General features: G+C 37.9%; 1 protein-coding gene across 2 annotated transcripts in view; it reads left to right on the forward strand.

The window, feature by feature from the left end:
• Positions 1–19,933, forward strand: part of LOC106869517 (elongator complex protein 4) — a 121,160-nt gene that overhangs the window by 93,625 nt on the left and 7,602 nt on the right. For both annotated transcript variants that reach the window (XM_089341088.1, XM_089341089.1), the window contains exons 2-8: positions 2,002–2,037; positions 2,671–2,792; positions 4,907–5,014; positions 10,322–10,446; positions 12,151–12,293; positions 17,142–17,311; positions 18,335–18,443. In XM_089341088.1, the coding sequence (XP_089197214.1) occupies positions 2,002–2,037; positions 2,671–2,792; positions 4,907–5,014; positions 10,322–10,446; positions 12,151–12,293; positions 17,142–17,311; positions 18,335–18,443 (813 nt within the window). The remainder of the gene's footprint in view (positions 1–2,001; positions 2,038–2,670; positions 2,793–4,906; positions 5,015–10,321; positions 10,447–12,150; positions 12,294–17,141; positions 17,312–18,334; positions 18,444–19,933) is intronic.

The following is a 19,933-nucleotide window of genomic DNA, read 5'->3' on the forward strand; positions in this document are numbered from 1 at the left end:
TTGGTGTTAGGAAGCTAGGAAGAGCATCCAGCCATAGAAGCCAAGCCATATTAGGCTGGAACCTGGTGCAGCTTCCTAGCTTGCCAGCTCTGGTCCAACCATCCAACCCATGCCAGCATGGAAAATGGATGTTAAAGGATGATGATAATCTATTAAAAGAAAGAGAGCTTCAAATTGGAGAAAATAATCATTGTGATATTTTGGTGTCATCTTTACACACAAACATGGAATTTATGTAAGGATTATTCATTGAGGAAATGTGTGCTGATCATGCTTTCATTAGGGAATGGCAAGGATTTTAAAAAATTAATATACTAATATATTTTAAACATAGGCACAGGTATGGCTGTGTGGACAGGTACAGGTGTGGCTGTGTGGACAGGTACAGGTGTGGCTGTGTGGTAAGAAGTTTGTTTCCCAACTACATGGTTCTGGGTTCAGTCACGCTACGTGACACCTTAGGTATGGGTCTTCTCATGCCAAAGCCTTGTGAGTGGATTTGGTAGACGGAAACTAAAAGAAGCCTGTTGTGTGTGTGTGTCTTTGTGCATGTGTTTTTTCTCCCACCACCACTTGACAACCAGTGTTGGTGTATTTACTTCCTCGTAACTTTAGCGTTCAGATTACTTTGTGAAAATAATTCTTATTTATTCATTCTGTTTTGAATTATTCATGCAATATCTTGTAACTTTGACTGTATTTTTTAGGATAACATTTCAGGTTAAGTATAAGAGGGCAGATCTAGCCAATTTGAACTTAAAATAGACAGAATATTTTAACCACTTTAAATGCTAGAAGGTTAATTAATTATCCTTAATTACCCATACAGCTTTAACTTTTTAGCATTTAATCCAGCCATACTTGGTCCAAATATCTTACCTGTTTTATGTTAAAACTGACCAAACAACCTCTGATTCCTACCTTACAATGTCATTCTAAAAATATACAAACACACCATTGAAATCTCTAAGATAATGTGTGATTAATTCAAAACGATGTGAATCAATAAGCATTACGATTGACAAAGAAATCTGAATGCTACAGGGTTAATGATTTATTTTTGATTTTGTAGATTATCTTTGGACAAAAATATACTTAACTTTTTTCTATATCAGAAAACATAATTTACTGATTGACAAACATGTCTAACCTTTTAGCATTCAGATTTCTCTGTCAAATGTAACACTTATTTAATTTATTCCCATTAATCTAAATTAGTCATTCAATACCTTGTAGCTTTGAGATTTCAATGACACAATTGTGTGAGAGGCCAGATTTGGCCAGTTTGAATATTTTGACTGGATATGGCTGGTTTAAAAGGACCCACAGTTGTATAGGCCAAAACATAGGTCCATAGTTGTCCCTTGCCTACAAAAATCAAACTGTCCTTTCTTTAAGCATGTAAATTAACTCAAGGAATTTAGGGATGTGTAGCCCTGGACAAACACTGTTTGAATTTTTGAAAAAAATGATACAGTTATGTCAAGAATAATTTTGATCATAAGTCTACTTGATAAAGGCTGACCTGGGGTTAAACAACAACTGTAACCACTAATACTAACTACTATAGTAAACATTAGATAAGGTAATCCTAGATACATTATGCCTGATAAGATCACAGCTTGGACAGCTTTGATCATGGATCTACCGGATCAGGACTGACCTATGACTCAACAACAACAACAACAACAACAACAACAACAACAACACTATTATAAATACTGACTATTCTGGTCACTAATACTTTTATACTGTTCCTTGGCTAATTTAGACATAGGTAGACTCTCTATGAATAAAAAAAACAGGGTGTTCGCAGCTGGAACCTTTAATCATAGATTTAATTAAACAGGACCAACATATGGTCAACAACAACAATAAGCAAGGTATCATAACTAAGCACTGGCTCTTTGAAAAGACCCCCCCCCCCATGTATTTGTAGACCTTTTCAGTTGTGACTACATTAGAGTTTTATATTAATAGTGGTAACTCTTCTCTTTGCAGGTGGCGGCATTGCTGTTGGTTCCTTGGTATTGATTGGTAAATATATCTCTTGTTATTTGTTGTCTTGCATCATGTTGATAGGAGGGCTAAAACTGAGTTGTTGGTAATGAGGACTGAAGCAAACCCAGGGGTTAGCTAGTCTTAACTTGATCTGTGCAATGTAGAAGTTGAACGTTGCTACCATTTACCTCCCCTTCTCCCTAGAGTCACTCATTTTGAAAATCCATCTCTCACTCTCAATGTCATCCTTTCCCACTTTGTTTTCCATGGATCACCCTTTACTGTGCTTCCAGTTACATCTCTCTCTCTCTCCTCTCAGCTACATCTTAGAACTGCCACACTTCATCTTTAACACGTCTCTTATCTGCAACTATTCTCATCACTGTCACATATCTGTCACTAATAGCTCCCCCCCTCCCCCACCTTTGTCCCCCACTCACTTCAGCCACCCCCTGCATACATCTGACATCCATCTCTGTCACTGTACATCTCTCTTTCCCTCAGCTCCTTCTCCCACTCTGTGCATCATCTTAGAGGAATTGGTGTGCTAGTTTGTCCAATAACAGATAACAGAACCGATGTGCAACAATAAGCATATTATTGAAAGAGTAAATATGATTGTATTAGGATGACATGTCAGTTTTATATTTTTAATTTTCCGTCTTGTAGAAGAAGATACTTTTGGTCACTATGGTCAACTGTTACTGAAATATTTCCTGTCTGAAGCAGTCATGACCGGTCAGTGCATACTGCTTGCTGGAACAGAGGGCCACCCACAGAATGTACTTAAGGTATGTCCCTCCGTGTGTCTGTCTCTCTTTGTGTGTGTGTGTGTGTGTGTGTGTGTGTGTGTGTGTGTGTGTGTGTGTGTGTGTTTTGATATTTCACTTTGGCATTGCAAAACTAACAACCTGGTGTAGAACTCAATATCTGTATGCTTTTGAATGAAGCGTTAGATGAGTATAGAGCGGTAACAAGAGAATGAGATGACAAAAGAATAACCAATTATCTTATGAACTTCATTAGCTTACAGCTGTTTCCACTATAAGGTGTTGTGAACTCATAGTTGAGTACCTGAGTAACACCTTACAGTTTCATCAGAGCCTCAAACATGAAGTGCAATTTATTTGGGCAAACAAAGACATTTAAGTATACATAGAAGAAGGCAATTACCAGTTCCTAAGATTATTATCCGTTGTTCCTTTGCCATCTCTTTTCTTGCATATATATATATATATATATATATATATATATATACATTTCAAGGGTTGAACAGAAAGAACAACAAAGACAAAAATTAGATGAAAACACAGCAAACAGAAAACGAGAGGAAACATAAATGGAAAATTAGACAAAAACACAATACATGGAAAATTTGCAGCTGATTTCCCCCTTAGTCAATGTCCAAGACATCTTAGTGGTTTTGTGCTTTTAACATTGAGAGTACTCCATCTTGGCAGTGCTAGAGCACTAAGCTTCTGGGAAAAGCTAACAAGTGTATACAAAGACAGAAACAAACAAGACAAGCTAAAATAATAATACATATGCAACAAAAGAATAATACAAATACAACAGAAAATGAGTAATTATACATATACAACAGAAAGAGCCTTTCAGCTATCAAATTAATGTAGTGAGGTGGCACAAAGGAGAAATATATATATATATGACCGAGATGCCTGGCATCTTGGCATACTGACAAAGGACCGAGGTGCCTGGTGCCTTGCCATACTCAAGAAGACCTGTACTCCACCGCAGAAGTGTTACGACTGACCCTTCTGGTGGTGTACAGCACTTGTGGTAGTGCCACAAAAAAGCACCCATGCTGTGACATGTAAAAGAGCCTGTGTGGTGCCACGTAAAAGTAACCAGCACACTCTGTAAAGTGGTTGGTGTAAGGAAGGGCATCCAGCTATGGAAACCATGCCAAACAGACTGGAGTCTAGTGCAGCTCCCCAGTTTGCTGCTCTGGTCAAACTGTTCAACCTATGCCAGCATGGACAATGGACGATGATGATGATGATGATAATGATAATTATATCTCTCTGCCAAATTAGATTGGAGCCTGGTGTTGCCATCTGGTTTCACCAGTCCTCAGTCAAATCGTCCAACCCATGCTAGCATGGAAAGCGGACGTTAAACGATGATGATGATGATGATGTAGGTGCAGGCATGGCTGTATGGAAACTCTGCTGAAGCCTAACTCTTCGAAACGCTTAGTTTTAGAATGGTGGCAGCTGATGAAGTAAATGTTCTCTATGTGGCCTGTGTGTTTTCTGTACTCCGTTTATCATTTTGTCTACGTTTTGTTTGCAACGTCATGTACCCAGATATGCATCTATATATACAGGTAGATGTAGGTATGTACATACATGTACGTATATATATGCATTTACTCATTTATTATTTGTATTATATATATATATATATATATATCAGAAGTGGATTTTCTATGGCCAGATGCCCATCCTGTTGCCAACCCTCACCTGTGGCTGGATGTGTTTTCATGGAAGATCAGAAATTAATGACATTGCTTGTGTGACAGTGACACTCATTCTCAGCTGTCACACACACTCACACAAACACACATATTTACTCTATTTGCCTGTGTTTATATTTGTGTCTCTTTGTCATGTGTTAGTTGCTAAAGAGTATTACCATCATATGAGCCATGTCCTTTGCTTCCAACCTGCCTTGGAAACCTATCCATGATAGGAAATATCTTATTTTGTAACAGGTGAGGGTTGGTAACAGGAAGTGTATCTGGCCATTGAAAAATCTGTCTCAATGAATTCATGCAAGCATGAGAAAATGTGGATGTTGAAATAAAATGAGTGCACACAGATTCACATACTGCTTATATCTACCAAATTTTAATGAGGGGAATTTCTCTCTTGTTTTGTAGGAACTACCGAAACCTATTGTTGATGATGTCACCCCGGCACAGTCAAACATGATGCAGACAGATGAAATGAAGATAGCTTGGCGTTACCAACATCTTAATAAATACCAGGTGGGTCTGCGCAGCACTGAGTGTATGCAGGGCAATATATGATATAGTACTGCATGTGGTGGCACATGGCTTAGTGGTTAGAGCATTGGGCTCACAATCATAAGATAGTGAGTTCGATGCCCAGACTAGGTTGTGTGTTGTTCTTGAGCAAGACACTTTATTTCACATTGCTCCAGTTCGTTCAGCTGTGAAAATGAGTTGCAACATCACTGGTGCCAAGCTGTATCAGCCTTTGTGTTTCCCATGGGTAACACTGGTGGTGTGGAGAGGGGAGGCTTGTATGCATGGGTGACTGCCGGTCTTCCATAAGCAACCTTCCCCAGATTTGTGCCTCAGAGGGTAACTTTCTAGGTGCAATACCATGGTCATTCCTGACCGAAGGGGGTCTTTACCCTATTGTGTGTGGTGAGGATTATGACTGTTAGGGCAAGGAAGTATGGTAGTGCATATAAATTGAGTGAATCTGATGCCATCTTCAAAATGTATAAAAAATGAAGTAGCACAGTATTTTTTTTCCCAACCAACGTGAGTGATAATGCTCAAGATGTTAATTAACCTACTACATAAATGTTTAAAATGTAATTAATTAGTTATTGTCACATGTCAACTAAGACCAGTGTGTGGGAAACTTTGAGCTGATGGATGCATTTGATGTGAAATAATTTGAAGATTAATTTTCATTACAGGCTTGAAATATCTGTCCTTTGTTTGTATGGAGATAAGAAAAGGTTTTGTTCAAAATGAGAAAGTTGAAATCAGTTGATCAAAAGAAACAAAGGATGTTAGAAGGATTTTTTTGTCCTTAGTATTCACACAGATACTTGGTTGTTCAGGTGTCTATATAGCAGGACACACCACATTAGTGGTTCCCAACCATTTTTTGTCTATGGTTCCCTTTGAATTCTATTTTACTCTACTAGACCTCCAGAGCAATTCGATGTATATTAAAAAATATCCTACTGTATTTTTATAATTAAATATTATTAGGAATGGCCATACAAAAAATATTTGATATTTTGTGTATTGTAGAAGTTTAAGCAATTTATTGCAGATAAATTTTAACTGTAAAATCATATATGGACCTCTGAGGGCTAAATGGACCCCGATTAAGGACCACTACACTCCATCTCCTTACCTTTCAACAAGTTTCAAATTTGGAGTGAAAGGTGTCCTGATAGACACAAGTATGTGTGTGTGTGTGTGTGTGTGTGTGTGTGTGTGTGTGTGTGTGTGAATCTGAATTTGTGTGCCTGTATGTGTGTGCCAATAAATGAATGTATGTGTGTGTGAATCTGAGTCTGTGTGTATGTGTGTGTGTGAATCTGAGTCTGTATGTGTGTGTGTCAAAAAATGAATGTGTCTGCATGTATATATTTGGAAGAATAGAAAACAAATGAGCTCAATGATATTCCAAAAATTTTATTTGTTCTCTTTGACAGCCATTTCGAAAACCCCACTTGAAAGCAATGTCAACTCTATAATAAGCACCTAATTAATTGTAATTATTAAATCAATTCAGTTATATGTGACATGACAGTCATTTCATCAGAAAGATTTTTGAAAAATGTAGGCACAGTCATGTCTGTGGTATGTGCAGGCATGGGTGCGTGGTTAAGAAGTTTGCTTTCCCCAACTGCATCAGTTCAGGTTCAATCTTACTGTGTGGCACCTGGGGCAAGTGTCTTCTACTATAATCCTGACTTGTACATGGGTTTGGTAGATGGAAACTGAAAGAAACCCATCATGTGTGTGTGTGTGTACACACACACTTATAAAGCACTCAGTTTACTCTGTAAATTATCTTAATTTTTCAAAATTAAGATAAACAAAGTTCTCTTTTAATCTAAAATATACTCTCTTCCATCTATCTGGTAGATGGAAGGCCCTTCTTCCAAAATTCAAGGCCTTTCTTCCAAAATTCAAGGCCTTTCTTCCAAAATTCACTTGTCCGTGATGAAAAATACTCTTCCAGTACTGTTCTGGCCTTGTCTACAACATTCATATTTTTCACACCCAAATGATTTTCAAGACTGTGGAATATATGTTAATCAGATGGGGCAATGACCAGCATAGATGGTGGGTCGGGCATTGTTTCCCATTCAAACTGCTCCAGCCTTTGGAATGTCATCCTCACTGTATGTGGCTGAGCATTATCCTGAGGGAAGAACACCCTTTGTCTTGAAACCAAAGATGGTCGTTCTTCTTATAAATGCATCCTTTTCAAGAAATATGTTATCTTTTGTTCTATAAACTCATAAAAACCCTGACGAGTTTCTACCCCATATAGTTAAAAATTATACCTATTCTTAGCATATAACCAAATGCTTCGTTCAATTAGGAGCATGAACCAAAACATATATGTAGGTTTTTCACATCTGCCTTTACTTTTCAAGCTTTAGAATTTATGATTTATTTGTAATGTTATTATAAAAAATTTCAACATTTTTATATCATACAAATAAATTATTTATACATCTATCTTTCTCCATTTTCTTTCTTTCAATATTAATAATATGTATTACTACAAAAATCCCTAAAATATCATCGAAATGTTCTCGTTATATGATAGTGATTAACCTGTGGAATTTTTGGGATTATATAATCCCTAATGTGGATCTAACATCCTTGAATTGACTATATATATGTATGTATCTATATATGTACGTATCTCTCTCTCTCTCTCTCTCTCTCTCTGTATATATATATATATATATATATATATATATAAGTATAACTGTATCAGATTGCCATAAGGGAAGCTAGGAGACAGGTTTACTTAGCCAGAGGGGAAGCAGATAAGAAAAAATTTTCCAATGTTCTGCATTATAAGGACCGAAGCTTGAAGTGTTTTGTATTGCAAAACAGTGTGCGAGAGAGAATCATGATGTCGTAGGAGAGAAATGTGTCAGCATGGATCATGGCTCACTTGCATTTAGTGATGCTGCAAAGAGAGAAAGACTTGGAGACACTACTATGAAAGGCTGCTAAATGAGGAGAATGAATGGGAGAAAGAGAGTCTGCCAAGTGTCAATCCAACAGAGGGACCAGCTATCTGAATTGACAGTAGCTTGGTAGATAAAGCAATTAAGGGTATGAAGACAGGGCAAACCCCTGGCCCATCAGGAATCACTGCAGAGATGGTTAAAAGATCTGGTGGTGTAGGCTATAGTCTAGTCACCTGTATAGTCAACCAGGTGATACATGAAACAGTCATACCCAATGACTGGTGTAGCAGCACTATAGTCAAATGCTACAAAGGGAAATGTGATGCATTAGATGGGAATAATTACAGGGGTATCAAATTATTGGATCAGGTGATGTCTTTGTGCAGCTGAGGATTGCTCTGCATTTTTAAATTGATGTAATGATTACATTGTTCAATTAAATGGAGTTGCATGAAACGATCGTACTGTACTACCTCTGGGTATCCTTGTTGCTTATTTTGATTTTAATCACCTTACTTTGAAATTGTATGGATAATTCCGTACTAAATTCTGGTGCCTAAACATAAGTACCATATTCACCTGAATCTCTCTCTCTCTCTCTCTCTCTCTATATATATATATATATATATATATATATTGTTTAACGTCCGCTTTCCATGCTAGCATGGGTTGGACGATTTGACTGAGGACTGGTGAAACCAGATGGCTACACCAGGCTCCAATCTGATTTGGCAGAGTTTCTACAGCTGGATGCCCTTCCTAACGCCAACCACTCAGAGAGTGTAGTGGGTGCTTTTACATGCCACCGGCACAAGGGCCAGTCAGGCGGTACTGGCAACGGCCACGCTCAAAATGGTGTATTTTATGTGCCACCCGCAGAAGAGCCAGTCCAGGGGCACTGGCAATGATCTCGCTCGAAAGTCCTTACACATGCCGTGGGCACAAGTGCCAGAAAGGTGTGCATGTTTGTGTCTTCTTGTCTTGCCTTAAAGTGAATGAATGTCATTCATTTCCATTATTCTGAAAAATCATGTCTGGCCATAGAGAAAATATTATGTTGCTTGGAAACAGATGAGGGTTGGTGACAGGAAGGGTGTCTAGCCATAGAAAATCTGTCTCAATAAATTCTGTCAAACCCACTCAAACATGGAAAAAAAAACCGGATGTGAAATGATGATGATGATGAAAATCAAATCAACATTGCTGTTATAAATATAACGTACAACTAGGATATAAAAAGAAAATAAGTGTTTATAAAAAATGTGTTCAGTAAAAATTTATACAAACAATAAAAAAGTATTGTAATAAAACGCAGTTAAGTTAGTTTCAGTGAAAAACATTTAGATGAAAATGTTTAGAGTGAGAAGGAAAGAAAAAAAATGGAGAGTGTGGGTGGAAAGGCAAAAGTTAAACTAATGGGAAAGCAAGATATGTCATCTAAATATTTCGTAGCAAAGTAAACTAATTATTGAATGTGCATGACTCTGTGGTTAGAGTGTTGGGCTTACAATTATGAGGTCGTGAGTTCAATCCATAAACACCATTCTAAAGCAGACACTGAAGCTCAGTGCATTCCTTGAAACGCATTTCAGATCTGGTCAAACCATCCGACCCATGCCCGCGTGAAACATGGACATTTGATTATGATGATGATGATATGTATGTGTTGAGTGCCGTTTTCTTTCGCTTGTCGTCTCAGGAGTGGCTGTGTGGTAAGTAGCTTGCTTACTAACCACATGGTTCTGGGTTCAGTCCCACTGCGTGGTACCTTATACTATAGCCTTGGACCGACCAAAGCCTTGTGAGTGGATTTGGTGGCCGGAAACTGAAAGTAGACTGTCGTATATATATATATATATATATATATATATATATATATATATATATATATATATATATATATATATATGTATATATATATATATATATATATATGTATATTTTTGTGTGTCTATGTTTGTATCCCCAACATCGCTTGGCAACCGATGGTGCTGTGTTTGCGTCCCCGTAACATAGCGGTTTGGCAAAAGAGACCGATAGAATAAGTACTATGCTTACAAAGAGTAAGTCCTGGAGTCGATTTGCTCGACTAAAGGCAGTGTTCCAGCAGGGCCGCAGTCAAATGACTGAAACAAGTAAAAGAGTATGTATATATATATATACTAGGCGTAGGAGTGGCTGTCTGGTAAGTAGCTTGCTTACCAACCACATGGTTCCGGGTTCAGTCCCACTGGTGTCAGTAGTGATGGTGGTAATGATGATGATGATGATGATGATGGTGGTGAGGGTGTTGATGCTGATGATGATGATCATTATGTTGTATTTTACATCTGTTTTGTATTTTTCTTGTTTCTTCTTCCAGTCCAATCCCACAACGGTCAAGTTTGGTCATTACTATGACCTTAGCCAATATATGGATGAAGACTTGGTGTCCAGTGCTGATGTAACACTCATCACTTCACAACAACTCTCTCAGCAACATTTACAGTAACAACAAAACTATTCACTATTTTCTCTGTTCTTCCATGTTGTATGTGTGGGGAAGAGTGATTTATGATAAGTTGTATTCATTATTTCGCCCTCTGTTTCACTGTTTCATGTTAGGTATGTGTGTGGGTAGACTGGATCTATAAATTTACAGTAACAACAATATTCATTATTTGCCTTCTATTCTACTGCTTCATTTGTGTGGGTTTGTTGGCTCTGTAAATTTATGATATCAACAACCTTGGCGGAGGTTGTGTTTATCTGTGATATTTTGCAGTTGGAAGTTTGTTAAGGCTGTTAGTGTACCCATAATGTTAATATGTATGGATTGAAAGATTCAGCAGGGTGTCTACCAAAATACCACATGGTATTTAGTTGTGTTCTTTTATGTTCTTGAGTACAAATCTCATCCAAGCTGATTTTGTCTTTGGCACTTTCATGCTCATTTATATAAAGTACTGGGACTGGTGTAATTGACTGTATATTCTCTGGATGGTAATGTCATGTTCTCTCAGCATAAACCAGTTAGAATAAAAGAGAAAAAATAATACAAGACATTCAATTCAAATTACGATGAAAGTAAACAAAGTTTGCTTTAGAAGCGTTGAGATGTATTGAAAGATAAAAAAATAATTTTATTCTCAAATGCAGGATAATGCTAATAAAATAGCATGAACAGGATAAACTGTCCATATTTTGCAGGAAAATGTCCCATGGCTGGCCGCCGACACATTTTTCTGCAAAATATGGGTAGTTTATCCTGTCGATGTTATATTATTAGCATTATCCTGTGTTTGAGAATAAAATTACTTCCTTATCTTTCAATACAAGACATGCTTATTGTTGGTATTTAACCACAGGTCAGTGTTGATCTGGCAGACCGATCATCAAATGAGTTCCTGACATGGCCAGCTCATCTTTTTTTCTGACACTGTATTTAGGGCTACATAATATAATGTGACCTGTATCCTGTCCAAACACATTATCTAACATCCTGTCTTTTGTTCAGACATATTGTATCTAAGCACCAAGTGAAGCTACCTAATGGCTAGGGTATTTCACTCATTGTTACAAAATCATAGATTTAATTTTTGGACTAGGCTCTATGTTGGGTCCTTGAGCAAGGCACTTTATTTCATGTTGTTCCACCCTGCTCAACTTCCAAGTACTGTTGCGGCCCTCTTCCCCTCCAAACCTGTCACACCCTGGATATTCCACTGGGTCATGGGCAAGTTGTGCCAAGAGGGCACCTGTGTCTGCATGAAACTACACAGGCACCTAAAACAATTAGAAGAAGCATGGTACTTGTCACTAAGTCCTCCTCACTTACAAGTAACAGCTGCCTTTAGTGAATCTAGAATTACATTATCTACTTTATTTACTCACTGTGTATCTAGAACTATACTATTTAATGTGTTTTTTTTTTGCTTGTCTTTTATTCAAACAGTGTATCTAGGACTACTTTATTCAGTGTTTCATTTTATATCTAGGACTACTTTATTTAATGTGTCCTTTTACCTATCTTTTATTTAGACATAGATATGCTTGTTCAGAACTGACCTTGGGGTAATTTTCAATATAGTAAATTATCTAGTCTGGTTTCTCATTAACACATTGGTAATTGCTTAATTACAATTTAATTAAAGCAGTTTCCTTCTACCATTTACTTCTAATTTGACTCATTTATTTTCTGATATTTTTCAGTGTGGAACCACCAGGTATTGAACCTAAAAACCTTGAGGTGTCAGCCTGTCTACAGTGTCTTCTTTTGAATATTCAACAACATATCCAAGATGGTCAGTTTGGTACTCAGGACCAGCCTGAGAAACACAATGTCCTAAGAATAGGTGACTATCTTCCCTCATTCTGTGACTCTAAGAGGTTATTCTCTCGTTGTGTGACTATAACAGGGTATCTCCTCACCTTCCATGACTATAACGGAGTATCATTAGGTGACTATGGCCAGGTATCCTCTCTCATTATGTGATTATAAAAGATATCCTTTCATAGGTCTGCTGGGGTCAGGGCTGATGTGGGGATAAGCATCCTCCTCCTCATCATCATCATTATCATCCTGTTGCACCTCTTGTACAGATTCTTGTGTCTCTCTGTCACCATCCAATTCTGTTGTTCATCATATTCAGCTGGTCAGTGGGATTGCAGTTTACGTCACCAAAAATCTGCTTGGCATAGGTCTTGGTTTGTCATCCCCCCCTGGCTCTTCCTTGTGTAGGCTCCCGCAAAAGAACTTCACCAACAACTTTGTCTTTAGCTTTACAGCAATGCCCTGTGAATCTGACTCTACACACCTTGATGATGTCTGATACTGGACAAAGGTTTCCTACAATCGCTCATTGGTCAAACAATCTCTCCAAGTGACATTCAAAAGCCAGTCTTAGCATGCAGGCTTAAGCTTCATCCAGTCTTCTTTCCAGTTTTGAGGTAAGGGTCCACGCTGAGCATCCTTGTAATAGAACAGAAGTAGCAGTTTGCTTGAAAGAAGCTCCTTTCCATGTTGTCTGATAGTCTAGATTTCCACAACAGTGATAGCTTGTTGACGCTACCCTACGCCTTACCAATGTGTGTGTTTACATTGCTTTTGCAACTAGAGATTTTAATACCCAAATAAGTAAATTTGGATTTTTTCTGTTTGGCCACACCTGTGGAAATTTTTAACTTTAGTGAAAATTAAAAAATTTGGTGTATTGATGTAATTTTTCATGCTGAATCTCAGGAGATAATTCACCCCCCCCCCCCCCCAAATTTTTAAAAAAAGTTACACAGGTTTAAAGTTTGATAATTTTTACCCAGTCAGAAAACATGATTTAGAAGCTACAATTTTGTGCTTCACTGCACATATTGCCAACTGTAAATAAATAACCACTTCATACCTTGTGTTTTAAGCATTTGATAAGTGAAAAATGACCACGTAGGTAAGCAGCTTGGTAACAGCTTGGCTTATTACTAAGGAAACAGGCACTTATATGTTTGCAGCTTTCGATTGGCTAAAATTACCCAAAATTTGCAAATTTTAAAAGCTATTAACTCTTTGTGAATTGATTTATGGTGAAAATGAATTTCATGTCAATGATTACCATGCCAAACTACATCATCACGCTAAATATGAGATCAACTGGAACAAAAATTGAAAAAAATTGAAAAGTGGCAGCCAAACAGAGAAGATCCATAAATTCTTCTACACATTGGAGAAGTGTGCCAGGCATTGTTTTGATCATTCCATTTAGATTTAAGCCTATGTATTCTGTTTTGTTTGCATTAGCAACAACCAGGGGAAAAGGACACATTAGATAATGTAGTGCTAAATAGACTGTAAGGTCTATGACTGTATGTTCATAGCAGGAAGATCTGTTGGATCGGGTCCGACCTGGACTAAACAACGTGTCCCTCTTTATTGTTTAGGGGGGACACATTAAATATAATATATTCTTAGATACACTATGTCTGAATAAAAGACTGAATGGCCACAGCTGGAATGTCTTTGATCATAAGGAATAAGGAGACTTACTGTGAGCTATACAACAACTCTAACCACCAATGCTAACTAACTATACTGTACTTTGATTAGTGTCATCCTAGGTACATGTGTCTGAATACAATGCAGGATATTCTTGACTATAACATCTTTGATTACTGGTCTGATAGATCAGAGCTGACCTGGGGTTAAACATCAGCAACATTATGCTATTCCACTCCATCATATTGCTCTAATGTAGTCTAAAATAAATGTGAAGGCACGTGGCTTAATGGTTAGGGTATTCGGCTCATGATTGTGAAGTCGTGAGATCAATTCCTGGTGATGTTCATTTCATGTTGCTGCAGTCCACTCAATTGGCAAAAATGAGTAGTATCTGTATTTCAAAGGGCCGGCTTTGTCTCACTCTAAGTCATGCTGGATCTCCCTGAGAACTATGCTAAGGGTATTCATGTCTGTGGAGTGCTCAGCCACTTACTCGTTAATTTCAAGAGCAGACTGTTCCAACCCATACCAGCATGAGGAGAGCGGACGTTAAATGATGACGATAATGATTATGATAATAGCAAAATATCAAATTTCTCAAGATGATGTGTAGTTAGAATTCTTGTTGCTGTTGTTTATTCACTAAGAATAAGCAAGGCCGAAAAGTGGATGTCATTTAAGCATCTTGTGGCAATTGTTCTAGCTCTCTGCTCTGCGAGTTCGAGTGTGTAATAAACCTTGTATTAAGTTATTTTGGTGGCATGTCTCCTATTTCTAAGATGATAGAGTGTAGTTTATAGGTTAATTTGACAACAATTTGCAGCAAAGTGAACAATCTATCAGAGGACGCCTCTGGCTCATAATTTAGGTGATTTCAAGGGAGATAACTCCGACATATAGACGTATACTTGGGTTTCCATGGACGATCTCGTTCGTGACTCCAGAGTTCTAGCTTGTTGCAAGTTGTATTACTTATATATTACCACAATTTATCTGAATGTTAAGAGGAATAACACATCCTTCTAAAACATGAGGGAACGTTAACTGTGTAATTCTGGGCTCCTATCCTGGAGGAGAGCTATTATCTCAGTGGTAGAATACATTGTCTCAAGCTACTTAGCTGTTAGAAGGAATATCTACAACTAGATCAGTATAGGATTTTATTTATAATAGACTAGTGACCTATCCAGGTTGAGGTTCATCTCTCATTGCACTTAAACACCCCAAAACCCGAGGCAAGAGCTGGCTTTTTTAAATATACTTTCAAATTGAAGAAGATTCTTTTATTTTTTACTTGTTTCAGTCATTAAACTGTGGCCATGCTGGGGCTCTACCTTGAAGAATTCTTGGTCAAATGAATCAACCAGAGTACTTTTTTCTTAAGCCTGGTACTTATTCTGTTGGGCTCTTTTGCTGAACTGCTAAGTTACAGATATGTAAACACACACACACATATTTATATCATTTGATCACATGACCATTCAGACTATCAGATGTTGTTACACATTGCTGGTCACAGTGTGCTTTGCATTGTTTTTTAGCCATCAAATGATGCCACCCCCCTGGCTAGGTGAGCAGGCCAACACTCCCCCATCCCCTGATCAAAGGAAGGCTGGAACAACATGAAATGAAGTGCTTTGCTTAAGGACACAACGCAACGCCCAGTCTGGAAATTGAATCCATGATTGCTAGATTGTGAATGCAACAACCTAACCACTAGGCCACACGCCTTCACACATATATATATGCAATGGGCTTCTTTCAGTTTCCATCTACCAAATCTACTCATAAGGCTTTGGTCAGCCCAAGGCTATGGCAGAAGACCCTTGCCTAAGCTTCCATACAATGGGACTGAACTCAGAACCATGTGGTTGGGAAGCGAGCTTCTCACCACACACCCACACTTTTTTATTCATTTATGTTACATAAGTTACTCTAAATTTAACTGACCCTATCTCCTCTACCATGTTGTTTAAACCTAGGTTTTCACTGACCAAGAAGACCTTATTGAAGACGTTTCAGCCATGGCCATCCCATCAGTTCTTTAGACATATCACGCCATTGCACTCTTTAAGGTGGTAAAGAAGTCTGAGTGAGATTTTGCTATTATTTATTGCAGGTCAAGACTACATAGGCACTTGGTACAGTGGTCAGGCTGTTGCATGCATTCTTACGATTGTGGTTGCAGTTCCGAGGCCAGGCAATACTTTTTTCATCAAAATACTTCATTTCACATCGATCCAGCTCATTCAGTTGTAAATACATTCCAGCAACAGTTGGGAAGTTAATCCTGCGACAGACCGACATCCCATTCAGGAGAAAGTATTGTCATCTCAGTCACTTTTATGTCATGGAAACTGGCTTAATCCTCTAACATTCAGATTACTGAGCCAAAAGTAGAAGGTAAAGACCCCCTTCGGTCATGAATGACCATGGGATTGCATCTAGAAATGTACCCTCCACGGCACAAGTCCAGGCAAGTTTGTTTGTTGAAGACCAGATGTCACCCATGCATACCAGTCTCCCATCTCCATGCCACCAATGTTATCCAAGGGAAAGGCAAAGATTGATACAGTTTGGCATCAGTAATGTTGCAACTCGTTTCTACAGATGAGTAGCTTTGTGGTAAGAAGCTTGCTTCTCAACTACATGGTTTAGGGTTCAGTTCTACTGTGTGACACTTTGGGCAAGTGTCTTCTGCTGTAGCTTTGGGTCAACCAAAACCCTGTGAGTGGATTTGGTAGACGGAAACTGAAAGAAGCCTGTTCTGTGTGTGTGTGTTTGTGTTTATGTCTGTGTTTGTTTCCCCATCATCACCACCACTTGACAACCAGTGCTGATGTGTTTACATCCCTGTAACTTAGCAGTTTGGTAAAAGAGACCAATAGAATAAGTACCAGGCTTTAAAAAAACAAATAAGTACTGGTGTCGATACATTCTTCTAAAAATTCTTCATTAGACTGCAGCCATGAGGTGCCCCAGCATGGTTGCAGTCTAATGACTAAAACAAGTGAAAAAAAAAAAAAAAGATTGGTTAGCATAATCCCAGATGGTTCTAGAAAACCAGGTGGTCATGCTTGGAACATCTTTGATCATAGGTCTCCTCTCTGTGTTGATCTGAGATTAAACACCAACACCACTGCCAACAATGGTAACGAATATAAATTCCAATTTTTATGTTGTTGTGATGAATTTTTCTGTTTTAATCTTTTTCCAGCAATCCCATCTTTGGGTTCTCCACTCTGGGGCAATTTAAAGACAAGTGAATCAGATGGTTTACTATCTGTAGTTGACACTGACCTTCTGCGCTTCCTACTTGCTTTAAGGGCCATTTTAAGATCATCCTTTGCTGTGTGTATGGTAACTGTACCTTCACTCATAATGGAGGTAAGTTAAGGACATTTTGTAACCAGTTTCTCCTCTCACTCATCCATTACACTGTCTAACAAAATCAAATTTTTTTTTCTTGTCTTTGGTCAGTAAGTGTTATTTCATATTTGCTTCTAAACAGAAATCAAAGGAAATGACTATTATTCCCTTCAAACCTTGCTTTTCTCACCTGAACATCAATGTTTTGAAACTGGCCTATTTTCCATTACATTTCAGACAGATTCAGTGCCGAGTTGCTGAAGCAGGAATATTGTTATAACAAATATTCTGCTCAATACCACAGATTTGCTTGTCAGTTACTTGACCTTAACCACTTGAGTCTGTCCCTTAGTGGCTGACAACATGTGCATCTCTGATCATGAGCAGGAGTAGTGGGGGAGCATCGTAGCCATGTGCTGAGAGGGATTCTTTGGGGTTTGAATAAATGTAAGCAAAGCAAAGTTTTAAGGAAATATTGGCCATTTTTCACACTTTCTAGGGGTAAGGAAATAGGAAATAATAGTTGCTATCCAAGGACAAAAATTGTGTTACACAATGTTATGAGTGATTACTTTCTGCTTCCCATACCATGGAAATGAATTAAGGAAATTAAGGACAGATTCTACATTCATTGATTGTAGAGTTAAGTTAAAACCTCTTTCTAACTTCACTCATCACAGAGGTTACAGGACACATTAATTTACTTTAGACACCTCTCACCACCTCTCTATATAAATTCATCAACATATCTAATGCCCACTGTATTATGATAATTATCCAATCTTAAGCAAGACACACCACTCTGTATAAATGTATCAACATATCTAATACCATCAGTATTATGATAATGAATACATTTAACCTTAGACAAGGCACACTACTCTACTCTACGTCAATATATCTAACACCATTATCATGGTGACAACTGAAGTGTTAAACCTTAGGTAAGATACTCCATTCTGTTTAGATACATCAGCATGTTTCACCTGATGTTATTATAATTCTAAAATGTTAATCAAGCAAAAACTTCATTTTCTACAGGATGCTAATTTTATCCACAAAATTGAACGACTCTGTGATACTGTTGTGCATTTGGAGAGTTTTGCTGGTTCCAGCCGCAGCGAGAACCCTTTGTATAAAGAATATCATGGTTTGTATCCGAAGAATATCATCTTCACCTCTCATCCACACACACATACACACACTTACATCAAGAGAAATTTCATGCGGTCATTAGACCAAGCTGCCCAAGTAACCGTCTAGTTAAACAACACATTCACTATTATTTAGTGCCATGTATAAAGCACCAATGGTGGTGCCATGTAAAGAGCACCCAGTACACTCTGTAAAGTGTTTGGCATCAGGAAAGGCATCCAGCTGTAGAAACCATGCCAAAACAGAACATGGAACCTGGTGTGGCCCTTGGCCTTGCCAGTTCCTGTCAAGCCAGTATGGAAAACACACTTTAAATGCTGTTGATGATGATGACGATGACAATGGTTTTACCTTCCACTTTTCCATGCTTGCATGAAACTTTGTTGTGGTAGATTTTTTGCCTGGCCGGATGCTCTTCCTGTCACCAACCTTCAACCTCTTTCCAAGTCAAGTACTATTTCCTCAAGTACCTTTTGAGTAACAAACAGCTCAGTAGCTGAACATGCTTTTGAAGATAATTGTGTAAAATAAGACTAGTTGTATGATAATGACTTTTGTTTGTAATTAAGATGCTAATATCAGCATGCACATGTGCACACACATGCATGCGTATATGTGACACATGCAAACACACACACACATGCAAATACACACGCATGCAAACAGACGCATGCACACACACATGCATACAAACTCACACACAGGATTCTTTTAGTTTTTATCTCCCAATTTCACTAACGAAGCATTTGTCAACACTATCCATATGGTGGAAGCAAACCCTGAATCACATGATTTCAATGCAAATGTCTAAACCACATAACCATGACTACAGGTATTGTTTAAAAATAAAACACTTTAGTTAAGGTATTCCTAGGTAAACTGTAGTAAACATAATTCTAATTCAAAAGTCAGTAATTTTTGGATAGAAGTGTAGTTGTGTAGATTAAACTTTTTTAATATTTTGGTAATTAATAAGGCAGTGAGCTGGCAGAATAATTAGCATGCCAGGCAAAATGCTTAGTGGCATTTTGTCCGTCTGAGTTCAAATTTCGCCTTTCATCCTTTCGGGGTCAATAAAATGAGCACCAGTTGAGTACTGTGGTCAATGTAATTGAGATACCCTTTTCCCCTGGAATTGCTGGCCTTGTGCCAAAATTTGAAATCAGTATTTTGGTAGTTAATTGGGGCGATGAGCTGGCAGAATCATCAGCGTGCCAGATGAAATGCTTAGCAGCATTTCATCCATTTTTGTTCTGAGTTCAAATTTCACCAAGGTTGACTTTGCTTTTCATCTTTTCACGGTTGATAAAATAAATACCAGTTGAACACTAGGGTCAATGTAATTGACTTACCCTGCTCCCCTGAAATTGCTGGTGTTGTGCTAAAATTTGAAATCAATATTTTGGTACTTAATTCTATCAATCCTGGAAGATAAAAATGAATAATTTACACAAGCAGGATTTGAACTCATATATTATAACAAAG

Source organism: Octopus bimaculoides, chromosome 24 (assembly GCF_046866305.1).
Source record: "Octopus bimaculoides isolate indiv1 chromosome 24, ASM4686630v1, whole genome shotgun sequence".
Taxonomy (NCBI): Eukaryota; Metazoa; Mollusca; class Cephalopoda; order Octopoda; family Octopodidae; genus Octopus; species Octopus bimaculoides.